Consider the following 13617-nt stretch of genomic DNA (forward strand, 5'->3'; position numbering starts at 1 on the left):
GTTAAAAGACCAAATCACTGATCTGTCAGAATCTAAAGCTAAAACTCCCAGGCCTTGGGTTGGTTGTTCAGCTTTCACGTGATCGCTCTCCCTACCCACACTGAGACTAGAGGCGAATTCAGTGTTTTGAATAGTTTATTGTAAGAAAAATGAAAATTCACGTTAACTGAAGGTATGTATGGAAACTGTATGGAGGCTTCAATGAAAAATACCTTCCAAAATTTGTAGCTGCCACAGCAGTGTGGTTTGACATTTTGAAAATAAAATATTATAATTTTTAAATTCAAAGTAATGACTAGTTTCAAAATTTAACTAAGTTTGGCTTATAAGGAAAATGCTTTTATTTTGGTGATAAGAATAAACAAAAAATTGGTTTTGGACTGAACTCAAGCCATTATTGTCTTTTTGTTGTTGTTGCTGTTGAAATGACCAAAACTATCAATCTTTCAATAAAGACTAATTATAATCTTGAAATATTTGATCATATCTATGTATTTTTTACAGCCCTCTGTCTTATTCCATATGCAGGAAATAAAATGCTCCGTTAATGAGCAGCTCTTCAATGTTTCATTTTATTCTCATTGTTCAATATGTGGCTTCAGGATTTGTTTCTTGCACATTATTCAAATCCTGCTTTGAGGTCAAAAAAGCCATTTCTTCTTGTTTTCTTTTGTTTTTTTTCCTATGGTGCTCTTCACTACACTATCAAAATGCTTGACAAACATGAACTGATATTCTTAACTCACATGAGATATGAGGTATTATTAGGACCATACAGAGCTGGAGTTATGCATGAAGAGATTAACATCAAAGCATCTGCTAATATGAGGTGTCCAGTCTGATGTCTCAGAGTATAGCTTATTCAGCCTCTTCTGTAAAGAACTTCGCATACTGAGACAGAGATCCCATTGGCTTCAATTATCATTCTGAGTGTTCAGCAGTCCCAGAAATCAGCAATCAGTTTAGACAATGCTACCTGGTCTGTAAAAAAAAAAAGCACCTGAAATGACTTGGCTTCAAATGAACTGAGTCTGAATCTGAATCTGAGGCAGAACTGGATGGTACCAGCAGAATTCAAAGTAACGCTAGGACCTTTACATCTTCATAGTTCCATACCTTATTCACAACATACTTCCTGAAGTCTGATAAAAATGAAGTTGAGGCCCCTGAAAATATTGGTCTTCTCTACTACTTGACCACCATTCATCCTTGGATGTCAGGGATCCTACTGAAAAAACACTTTGAAAAGAAAGACTGCATATCTAGATATGAAGTAAGTCAAGATTGATTTTTCCTGTTATCCTGTAGTATGTCCTTAGTGTCAACTGTGTTTTTTACATATTTTTCTGTAAACAGCGATCTAAAAAAAGCTTGAATTTGGAAGACTTATCGTGAGGACAGCTACAAGCACATTCTTGCCATACTTCAAATCTCTGTTTTCAAGTAATGGGGTTAGAGACACTTTCCACCTCCTTTTCAAAGAAAAGGCCTTACACAACCAAACAATACCTATAACTCTCCTTGTTCTTAGGAAGGGCTGAAATGGTTGGGCTGGAATAAATACAATTTGAAAAGCCAGCCAACCATCCCAGTGAAAAGAACTTGAACTGAGGAAGATGTCTGAAAATCAAACCAAGTGGTGAAAGTTTGGAGAAGCTTTAAACGCGTTCAAATCGGAAGTGTTGGGCAGGCAAACTGATGAGTGAAGCTCCCAGCCTCACCTATTATGAACATGTGCATGGGCTGTAGTCTCCTAATCATGCTATATAGGTTTTGTTCATTGTTTGTCATGTTATTTTTCTAACACCTGAAAAACTCAATCAGCCAGTTAATCATATTCAGTCATCCAGAACCTAAACACTGGAACAGTACTTGTTATTTTCACTTCATCATGCTGATGGGTTATGACATCCGGTATATGTACGCTCTAAATGCGAACATCTCAGGAAATTATTGGTAGCTTGAGAGACAGGGTAGTGTGAGGGAGGATTATTTAACCACGGAGCAGTAATGGGACAGGTAGCACAGTGTCTTGTTAGGTTTGTATCTGCAAACTTCCCTCTACTGTACAGATTCTCCACGATTCCTTTCTCCTTGATTCGGTGCAATTAATCTTTTCTTGTGTTGTATGTTGAATGCTTGTGGATTAATACTCTTGCAAAGTTTTTTCTAGATTGGCAGATTCTGGATTCTGCCATCTATGCCATTCAGATTTACTGAGAGGAAAGTTCTAATATCGTACTTATGAAAAAACATATAGCCCATCCTGCTCTCCTTAAGGCGCTGTAGTATAAACTAGCAAAAGATTGAATTTTTATTTCCATTCCATTTATTGTCCAGAAATTAAGCAACATTTTTGTTTCAATTTGAACTGTGCTATACTTGGTCTCAATAGAAAGATATACCTTTCAAAAAAGTTGAGCAATATTTGTCATCTGTTTTTTGATTTTAAATAGCAAACCAACAGACTAAGGCTATTTGGCATAATCTTGTTTAAAATGTTATAAAAGCATAACTCAGAAATAATGGAACCACTTTTATTCAAACTTGACTTCTTCCACAGATTTAATGAATCTAGAAAACAAATTGTCTGGAAAATGTACTACTGTAACTCATTGCATGCAGGCTTTTATAAGAAATTGCATTGTGTTTTCTGGTACATATTGTCTTATTTGACAACTAATTTATAATATAAAGATACATCAATTTTTAAAGGAATGAGGATAAGGAAACAAAAATAAGGTGGAAGTGTCAACTATGCATTCCTTTACTTAAAAATGAGTGATTTCTCAACCTTAGCATTACATTAGTCTTGTGGCTTTTTCCCCTGAGGTACAATATATTTTGTGTGCTTTTCTCTAATAAATGTGCATATAACCAAGATCATTTTGCCTTCTCCACTGTAACTTTCCTGCTAGAAAAATATAAAAATACATTAAAATAACAAGAAGGATTTTGGCCTGCAGCATTTTATGAATTCTACGTGACAAAACAGAAAGGCCATAAAAATCTAGGGAGACTCTGATAAATAAAAATGTACAAAGTTTGTCTTTCCATTACAACATTTCATCTCATTAAATCAGAAGATTTGTACCTTTGTAATGAAGCAGAATGAAATCCAGTGTTACAGATACATTTCCATGTACTCATAGGTCCCTACTCAAGAGAAAGTTTTTACAGATAAGTGAGCTTCAACAGTTTATCTATCTATTTTTAACTTCATATTTCTCTACTACTCATCCCTCTGTGTGACTGAGAATGCCATCATATTCCTTTTTTAATAAAATTAAAGTTCATAACATTATAGGGTAGGCAGGATATACTCCTTTGTTTCAAGGAAGTCACTGAATATGTGCTGTTGCATTTAATTTATATAACATTTCACATATTATTAGCAGGTAATCATTTCCATTCTACAGATGGGTAAATTGAAAATCAAGAGAGTTTGCTTGATTTTCCCTAAGATAGTACAGAACTTGGTGACAGATATGAGAATAGAAACAGAGAACTGTGATTCTCACTCTTGAACTAAAGCTTGGTCCACAAATAGAATAACTAATATTAGAAATGGAAAAAGATTATCATGTAGAGATTTGTTTAAAAGAATAATCCCTTATAAGAATTATACAAAGTTAATCTTATGTCTATGCCTTTCTTGATCCTCCTAGCCTTGGCTACCTGATTCTCCTACGTACACAAACACACACTTATTTTCTCTCTCTTTGTCACCTGGATGGATGGATGGATGGATGGATTGCATGAATATTGCAGACCTGGCCAGTAAATACTGTGTATCCAGGCCTATGAGCTGCACCACAACCTGCCTGTGGAAGCGTTTGTATTCCTTAGATCCATAAAGGCAGTCGGAGCAAATATACATCTGTAGGAGTGACAGAAAGAGCCCAATAAATTCCACTTGCAGTGCCTCCATTGCAAAGTAAATGTCTCCCTCACAGCTGGCAGCAGAAGTTCAAGAACAAATCTTCTAGTTGCTCTCCTCAGAGCTAAAGGAGAAGCCAACAGGTTCTTAAGAGGGCAAGCAGGAGGGCTCTGGTTGTAGCACTCAGAGTTTTGTAGCTTTTTGAATTGAGACTGTAGCAGAGTTTGGGTTTTTTTTGTCTTTGGTTGTGCTGCCTAATCCTTAAGAAAGAAATTTGTGTCCTGTCTGGCTCCTATCTAAGCTGTGAGCATGCTGAAGCTTTACCTCTGCAAAGTTCCTGACACGTCTCATGCTCTTCACTAATTATTAAAGTCACTTCTGCAAACTGAGCATAAGGTGACTATCGTCCCAGTAGACAAATTTTACACGTGATTTCAACAGACTCTATTAACAAAACAGGTGTGCAGAGGGTAAGTAGACCTGAAGTCAGTAAAATACATTGAATGCTTACTGGCTAAAAATTAAAACTGCCTGCTGTTTGTGTACCAGGCAGACTACTAAAAGGTATAAAGAAGAAGAATGGAAATATAAATAGAATACACTTACCTTTTTTTTTTTTTTTTTTTTTTAAATGACATAACTTTTTTATCCTTTAGCTTAATCTTTGGGGAGTGAAAGAAAAATCACTGTACATTTAAGCAGCATTTTGAGACCATTTTCCCCACTCTCTCAGGGTCCGAACACTCTTTTGCTGTAAAAAATTATAGCACTTGTATGGTTTGTTCTTTTAAATACTGTAATTAAGAACCTTATTTGCATGGCAGGCAAAGCTGGTAACTTTCATGTACTCAGCGTGGTGAAAATGTCAAGTTTCATGGCTTGTGACAGATTAATAGAAAAATTATTTTAAAACTCTGCAAATTATTCATAGATATTGAGTAATCATCAGAAGTTGCATTTTGTGAAGAATAAAAATAGGACAAACTGAGTGTAGCATCAATCTCTAAATTGAGCGTTGTCTGTTTTTTAAATCATTTAAATTGTAGGCTTAGCAAAATAATCTTCACCTAAGATGAAGTGAGTTGTAAAATCTTTACTCTTTCATCGTCTTTTGCACTGTAAATTGGTATCAGTGTACTTAGCACAATTTTGATGAATACAGATTAAATGATTAATATAAAATTAATGATTAATGTAAAATAATTAGAAGTCCATCATTTAGTATTGGTCGGTATCAGAGACCCACCAAACATAGACTGCTGTTGTTGGAAAGCATCCCTTTCTGGACCAGTCATCCCTTTTCTGTGACTTTACTCTTGAAAGTATTTTAATGACAGTAGTGTGTCAGTCAGAATATATTTCATTATTTGGACACCTTGTAGTGCCCTCTTCTCTCCCCCTAAAACGATGCTCCCTGAAGTCACTCCACAGCGCTGATTGTTTCAGGGGGAGAGAAGAGGGCAGTACAAGGTGTCCAGTTAATTACCTGATCTATGAAGGCTGTAGATGTAGCTTGCAGAGGTAGTCTAAGCTGCAACCAGCAAATCCAGACCTAAGTTTTGTTTCCATATAGTTACATTGGCAAGATGTGATTGCTCTGAAATTGTCAATCTATCTAATCTTTGTGGTCTATCTGTAACACCTCACCCAGCTGCATGGTGTAAACCACTCTAATGAAATGTAAGTGGTGATAGAAAATCAGCCACTAACTGGTGAGCACTGCAATTAGTGTCTTTCTCTTAGCAGGGATTTTGCTTTTTCATCTTTAGTACTTGGTCATTGTCACATGTAAGGTGTGATGTTAGTACAACAAATCTTTAACTTTCTCTCTCCGTGCTAGCTATATGTTTAGTACAGGACCACATTTCTGTAGACAATGTTGCAAACAAAGAGTTCGTGCTTAGTGTATATAAAGGATATAAATGTGAATAGATAATGTATTTTCGGCTGTATTGCAATATGTTGTGGAACACTGTGTGTCATTCTGCAGTTTAAGGAGCATGTTAAGAGTTTCCAGAGAAGGGCTCAAGAAGCTCAATTTGCTAAAACAGAAAAAGATTTTTTAATTGATCACTTGCTGTAAGTACATACATGTCAATAGAAATGTGAGAATACATACAGCTGCACATTGACATTTGTTCAGTTCAGGTGCAAAATGAAGAAAGTCTTTGAACAGAAAAGATATTAAAGAGTGAAAGATGTGTGCCTTTTTAGTATTAAGTCTGGGTGATGATCAATATTCTCTACTCAGCAGTTCAGGGAAGTTATTTTGTAGTAGGTGAGCACAATACGTCCTTCACAGATTTCCTGAATCTTTAAAGTTTAGTCAGGTACCTGCTTATGTAATATAAATAGAGTGTGATGCAATGCTTCACAAAATAAATTTTGGTCAACATTTTTGGTCAAAAATGTTGGTGAAACCTGAATCAAGTGGTCAATGGATTTATAGCTGGTCTGAGTGACAGAAGGAGAACAAAATAGCCAGTGTACTCTTCTTAATCCATTTATGTATTGTATGACAATGGCCAGCTGCAATTTTCTGCCTTTGCTTTGCTCTGTAAATCACGTCATATAAACATACTGTGTTACAAAAATAACTCTTTTAATCACATGCTTTTTCCCATTTTGATTTGACATAATTATGTTATATACCTATAGATATAAAATGTATCACACATTTACAGCAGTATGAGCATTTTAATTTTTCCGAAGTTGAGAAGGTGAAAAGGAGGTTTCAGTGCAATATAAACAATGAACTTAAGCTTCAAATTCCGAAACACAGTAAGCACAGAAATGTGTACACATTGCAAGTCATTAGTTCAAGCCCACCAAACATTTCCTGAGACAATTACCTTCGCTGCTATAAAATTTACTTTGCACAATCCTCTGGAGCGTTACTAATTGCTTTTCTTAACCTCCAGAGATTAAAGGATTTTGAAATGAACATATAGACAAGTAGCGACTCTAATTTCAAATCTAAGCTTTATTAAGGCAAGCTCTGTTTTATGAAATAGGATCATTAAGAGAATGTTTCATGTTGGAAATATCCAATCCTAATCTCCTCATCTTCCTCTGGTCTTGAAAAATTGCACTCTGCCTGTATTTTTTTAAAAATGCGGTGCAACCTCAACTCATTTCCATCTGGCATCAGCTCTATGTCTCATCTTCAAGAATACACATAACCATGTTGGCACTTGTTTCTCAAATCCTTTTCCACTAGGGGGTATGATAGACTGTGACTGTATTTCACAGTAAACCTTCTGTATGATATTGTAATACTAAAGTATACACACATGAGGGAGAAGAACAGGCATGAAAAGCTTGGTACATAATTTATGGAGATTTAAATCCCGTCATTCATAAATATAATTATAACCTACGGCTTGAAAGTGATATGGACCTCACCATATTGATCATGCTCCAGCTCTGTTTATTCAGATCATTCATTTGTTGACAGGCAAAATATAATAAGAATGTTGTTAGTCAGTAAAACAATTAATGAAAGGAAATACTTCTATTTTACACAAAGAATACTGTTTGTTTCTGTGCATGTTGTGCACTCTCCCACCTTCAGATGGGAAATATAAACCCAAGGGGAGGGGATATTATTAAATCAGCAATCAACCTTCAAGTCATTTTGGTATAAACACTGTAATTATTTCATCTCTAGTAAACAGAATATAAGACAACAGCACATAAGGGTGACAATTTGCAATATGCTTTGAATGTCTTTGTTAAAAAAAACCTATTATGGCTGAAGGCAACATTACTGAAATTAAAAAAAAACAGAAGTTGTGACAGCCAACAGAGGGGGTAATTAGTCAGTAAATTTCAAGTAATAAATTTAGCCGGTCATTGCAACAGACATTACATTTTGCGTGGGGAGAAGTCACTGTTTATCAGCCTTGAAGCCAGACCTGCTTACCTTTATTCAAAAAAAGTCACAACAAAGTATTAGAAAAAAATGATGTGCGATTGTAATAGCATAGTCCAGATGCCTTCTAAAACTCACAATCTTCTCTTATTTAGGTGGGTGTAAGTTCACTTATGTCAGAAGAGTCTACTACAAATCTACATAGGTGTAATTGTAGTAGCATACAGCTTGGGGGTAAAAATAGACAAAAAATCTGATATAAAATATTGTCTTTCTAGATTAAAAGTGTTACTACCCAATATTTTTGTCTCAGTTGCAGCAGATGCATGTCTCAGATGTAGGTTACATTTCAGCCTGGGCATTGCGGCTTCATTTCTGATTGCTTTCCCCTCCGCAGCTGGCTGAGTGCTGGCGTGATGTAACCTGCCAGCCAGGAGGGATGCCTCTGCTAACCGGCAGCACCCTCCCGATCTGTGGGAATGGTTTCTTTGCAATTCATCAGGTCATAAACAATCGTGTGCACTTCAGTGAGCCTCCGTATTTAGAGTGATGTAAAGACAATTGCCATTAATATTAGCTAGGCTTCAGAGGGTTTGACAGCTGCATGAAAAAGCAGTCTCATCTGTCTAATTTAAAGTTCCTGGTTAGGAAGTATTGGGGTGCATTTTATACACCTTAGAACCTTTTGCCAGGCTGGTTACCCTCTTGTAAAAAAGTCTTTTAAAAAATATTTTGCAGTCAAATAATTACTGGTTTTGTTTAAATGTTCTCATTCAACACATAATGAACAGCAAGGAATTCCCCAAAGGGCATCTATTGTTATTGAAATGTTTATTTATTGAGTGCTTTTGCCAGAAGCCCCCCATGAGAAAGATCTCATTTTATGAGCTCCTGAAGCAGTCAGTTCCCAAAACATTGAGCAGAAATGCAATTTTGACCAAGTAATCTCAGGGTCTTTTGTTTGCTTTTAAATAAACAGCAGAATATCAATGTGCAAAAAGTTGTGACAAGAGCTGTTTTATTTTCCGTATTGTGTAAATATTCCTAGTGAAGCTATGCTTATGTGGTGCTCAGGTGATTCCTTACGTTCAAGCATTCAATTGCTACAGTAGAGGAAAACAGTATCTCACATAGCAGAATATGACTGGGTATTTTAAATGATTCTGAGATTTCTTCTTTGCTGCAAAAGAACGGTGTTAGCCCAATATCATCCCACTTGCATAAGGAATTTTTTTCCCACCCTGTTTTTTCGTCTTTATTTCCCTACATTTTCTCATCAGCAGCGAGGAGAAATGACAGTGCTTGTGGCAATGCATACATGGGCACCACTCGGATCCTGTCGTGTTCCTGGATTATCCAGGTGGAGTCACTAGAGAATAGTGCGATGATCCCTGCCAGGCTTTGCTCCTCTGAAGTCCCTGCCTTTCACTGCCTGGGCTGGATCACTGAAATGATCCAGTTTTAATCTCTGTGGTTTAACTGATGCCATGAAGTGCATAGCTGCAGTGAGTGGGGCAGGAGGACAGTTGAGGGGGCAGTGAGCTCTGGGCCAGAGACAGGAGCAAAAAAGCTCAGGCAAGGGAAGGAGGGGAGGAAACTTTTTATGCCTTTGCTGATAAAGCCGAAGTGTAACTACACTGTGCTTGAAAGTTTGCATTGGTTCCAGTTTCTCAGCTATAATGAACCATATGATTTGGGGGGAGTATCTAAAGTTATTTTTTTTTCACCCTATCTTTGTCATGGGACAGCTATATACCAGGATGGTGCCTGCTTTTATTTAAAGTAGACTTCTAATTACACTGTAAATGTCTGAGCAGCCAGAGAGGAATCATCATTTCTCTTAGGCTGGCAATGCGGAAAGAAGGACAGTGCAAGATATTACTTATATTCAGTGTATGGTATCATGAAACTCCCAGGTGCCTTTTATGGTTGATTATCTCAGCATTAGTGACAGAATTGGAGAATGGCCTGAATTGTTGTAAAGCAGTTAAATAAAATATACTTTGCAATAGTTGAGTATTACAATGTAAAATATTATTTAAATGATGCTGATAAATGCTTTGTAATTACCTAACATTATTAAAATACATTTCTTGTACATTAATGACTTGGCATCTGGAGTGTCCTTTAGCAATAAAATCTCTGTTTTCTCCCCCCCCCCCGAGTATTTAGAGAAAAATGATTGATTAATGACAGTTCCTATTAACTCCAGAGTGAAATGTGCGCAGTGCATGCTTTGCTAGTAAAAGATTGAAAGGATGTTTCTTAGTCTTACTCTGATTCCCTTTGTGACTTCAAACCAAAGTTTTATGGTCAATAATAGTTTTTTTCTTCCTGAAATGGAAAAAGTTTAAAGGTATTTCTGTCTGGGATATAGGTGATGCAATTAAGCACACTTCATTAAGTGCTCTCCGTTGTATGAATGCAAATTATTAACATGTTAGTAAAAGAATAATTTAATACTTCATTTCAAGCCCTGCAACAAAAATATTTTTCAAGTTATTTCTTTTATGCAGCAGTTTTTCAGACGTCGTTCTCTCATAAGCCACAGCTATAGAAGATCAAAGCATGTCACATGTATGGTTCCAGCCAGTGTACTTTACCATTTAAGCAGGGTTGTTATTCATACTATAAATGTAATTCTTCTCACTGGTTGTATGAATAATAAAAACCTAGGAGCTCATATACTACATAGTACGTAAGTTAACTTTTATAATAGTGCCAATATACGCCTTTGTTGAGCCCTTGCGCTCCCCTCCTCTGTAAATTATTGCATTGCAGTTTCTATAGTCTCTTGGTACCTGGAAATTTTCTTCAAAAGTACATTTACTATATTTGTGTGTGTGTATTTTTCTTATGTTTTTCATATATATGTACTTTAGTATAGTTTTAAGGATATCAGAACTGAAATTTCTTTATTCCTTTCATCAAATGTGCATGTAAATTGGATATTATTGGGATGGATGGAGAATGAATGCAACTTTACATATAGAGATTTATTTTTATTTAAAAATGTACAATGAAAAATTTTTGTGAAACCCTGAATACTTTACTGTTCTTCATCTGGCTAATCAGTACCTTCCTCTGTAAATGCCTCATAGATTTTAATACCATAAAGGACCATCAGACTACACCCAAAAAGGTCACCACAGAGTCAGTCATTTCCCTTCATAAGTTATTCAAAGAGGTGATTACCTCTGTTGTTAAAAGATAAATACTTTGTGGTATCTTTCTGGTCAAAACCAGCCATTGGATCAGATATGTCCAAAATCTTTTCCCCACACATGTTCTTGTAGAATATGATCAAGCTAAATATTCCGAGTTTCTTTATTGTCCCTCTGACTTACAGTCATGACAACAGGACTAAGCTTGTATAGAAGTTAGGCATATGAAATTTGAAACTACATGTAATCTTCTTTGGAAGCTGATTTCCAGTGATGGTTTGTGCTGTACTTGGGAGAATAACAATTTCAGTGCCTCCATTTTGCCATTTTCATAATACGAATAGTATTTACAGGAGTGTTCTGAAGTTTAGTTAATGTCGTTGAAATTCTTTCAGACAGGCACAAGATACACACAAGAAACCACAAGAGGTATAAAAATGTATGCAAATGTGGCTAATGAAGCAAAAGGAAGAGGGCTAAATGGTGTCTTAATAGTTTCTCCTTAAAAACCTATTTTGATAAGCAATATTATGCCCTGTCTCTTGATTATGAATCTTAGGTTTTTTAATAATCTCTTCCAGCGTGCTGGGACCAGCTGTGACCTTCAGAGTGCACTCAAACCTCCAAAACATTTCAACTGCAGATGTTGCCAAAGCAGCAGGTAAGAGTCCTTGTCCTCCATTCCCAAACTGTGACCTCCCAAGCGTCTGTTTAGTGGGCAATAGCACTACAAACAGCACAGAGGCATTCCATTCTCCCAGGAAGACTGATATTCAGAGAGGGAGACAGTCGAGAGGTGAGTGGCACGTATGGGAAATTGAAGTGTAACATCTCTGAGTCAATTAAAACTGCCGCAGACTTCCTTGTCTGTCGAGGAAATGGATTAAATAGAGACTTATAGTGAAGGCCTAGCATGGTGAAAAACTCTTCAGTGTTGTCATGAACTCAAAAAACCAGATTGGTTATTTGTAAATGAGGATGTAATACCTTCACTTTTCCGATACTTTTTTTCAGGGAACAAAAATGTTATTATATGTTAGCCTTAATTTCTGGATCAAAAGATAGTAGAAATATACCTTTGTTGGTGTGCTGTTTAGGCAGTTTCAATGACAAGTTAATCTTGGGAATAAACATTGTATTTCTGGAGCTAAACTGCTTCTGAATAAGTAGCACTGTTCCAAGGACTCCTGTTGGCTTCTTGTCAACTTGGCTACTAACTGTATTATGGAGTTGTTGACTGCAAGAAAACATTTCTGCAAAGTAACTGAATTGGTAACTGATTTTCTTCCAGACTACCCAATTGATAGGTTTTAAAAATTATGAATGAACAACTTGCAATTTTTCTTGAAAATAGAAACAAAAGTTCATTTAGATAAACACTGGTAGCCCCAAACTGTCCATTAACTTCTCCTTTTGCTTCACCATGGATGAATTTAGCTATAGAAGGAACTGGGGTCGTTCCCATGCCAGAATTTTTTTTTGCAGGACCCATTGGAGGATTTATCTCAAAGCATTTATAAAAGAGATTATGAAAAACAGTCCGATGAACATTTAGCAGTCACCAACACCATATTATATCCACTCTGAGTTTTAAGGAGCTTAAGAACAAAAAGGTTAAGCACTATCAGTGATGTGAAACCTTTCACTTTAAGGTCTCTTGTTAGCTGGTAATTAGAGAGTAGCAAATGGCATATCATTTTTCTTAAAAGGGTTTAACGTACCAACAGACCATAGACGTGTACTGTCAAAATTAGGAAATTACAATAAAGTAATTATTGAATTATGGGACACTTGAATGTGTATGATTTACCTTGGAAAAATGAATATGGTTTTATAGCAATGTCCTGCCTTGTAGACCTGTTGAATCTCTCTGAAGGGATCAACAAACATGTTGCAGCTGGTAGAGCCTGCCTGTGTTGCCAAAGACTTTTGACAAGGTCTTTCACTAGAAGTTTCTAAGGAAACTAATTGTTTCTTAGAATGTGGAATACAGAACACAAAAATGGTGGATCAGTAATTAGTTAAGAGTCAAGAAACAGAGATTAGGAATAAATTATTAGTTTTCCCAAAGGCTAAAGATAGCAGAAAAGTGCAAGGATCTCTGCTGGGACTGTGGCATTCGACATACTTACAAATGAGCTGGAGAAGAGGGTGAGCAGTGTGATGAGAAAGCCTGTTAATAGTACTAATTTATTCACAGTATAAAGGTGAAAGTTGGTCTTAGAAATGCATAAAAACCTTACCAGTCTGAGTGACTGGACTAAAAATGGCAGCTGAAACTCATTATAAATTAGTGTAAAAAATGCATATGGAGAAAACAATAGCTTTACATATGAACTTATAGGTCTAAATAGACCATTACTGGTTTGGAGTAAGAACTTACTGTAGTAATAGGTAATTTAATGAAAATAATAACAATTCAGTCTTCATTATCAGTTGAACAAGGAAAGTGTTTTTAAGAATTATTTGGAAAGGAATACAAAACAGAACAATATCATTTGTTCTTGCATAAATCTATCCCTTGCCTGTATTTAAATATGACACACAGTTCTGCTTCTCATACCTCAGAGAGGTTGGAAACTCCAGTTGAAATGGAAAGATTCAGAGAAAGGCAGAAGGCATGACTGTAGGCATGGAATATCTTCCATATAACAGATGGTGAAATACAGCAGGAATCTATATTTTGGGAAAAAAATTAA

At 36.1% G+C, this 13617-nt stretch overlaps 1 protein-coding gene across 1 annotated transcript in view; it reads left to right on the forward strand.

Moving 5' to 3' along the window:
* PTPRN2 (protein tyrosine phosphatase receptor type N2) overlaps positions 1 to 13617 on the forward strand; it is a gene marked incomplete at both ends in the record, with an annotated part of 667311 nt that overhangs the window by 297753 nt on the left and 355941 nt on the right. The window contains one exon of the mRNA XM_082310546.1: positions 11500 to 11579. Within this exon, the coding sequence (XP_082166672.1) occupies positions 11500 to 11579 (80 nt within the window). The remainder of the gene's footprint in view (positions 1 to 11499; positions 11580 to 13617) is intronic.

Source organism: Platalea leucorodia (genome assembly GCF_965183815.1).
Source record: "Platalea leucorodia genome assembly, chromosome: 1".
NCBI classification, from domain to species: Eukaryota; Metazoa; Chordata; class Aves; order Pelecaniformes; family Threskiornithidae; genus Platalea; species Platalea leucorodia.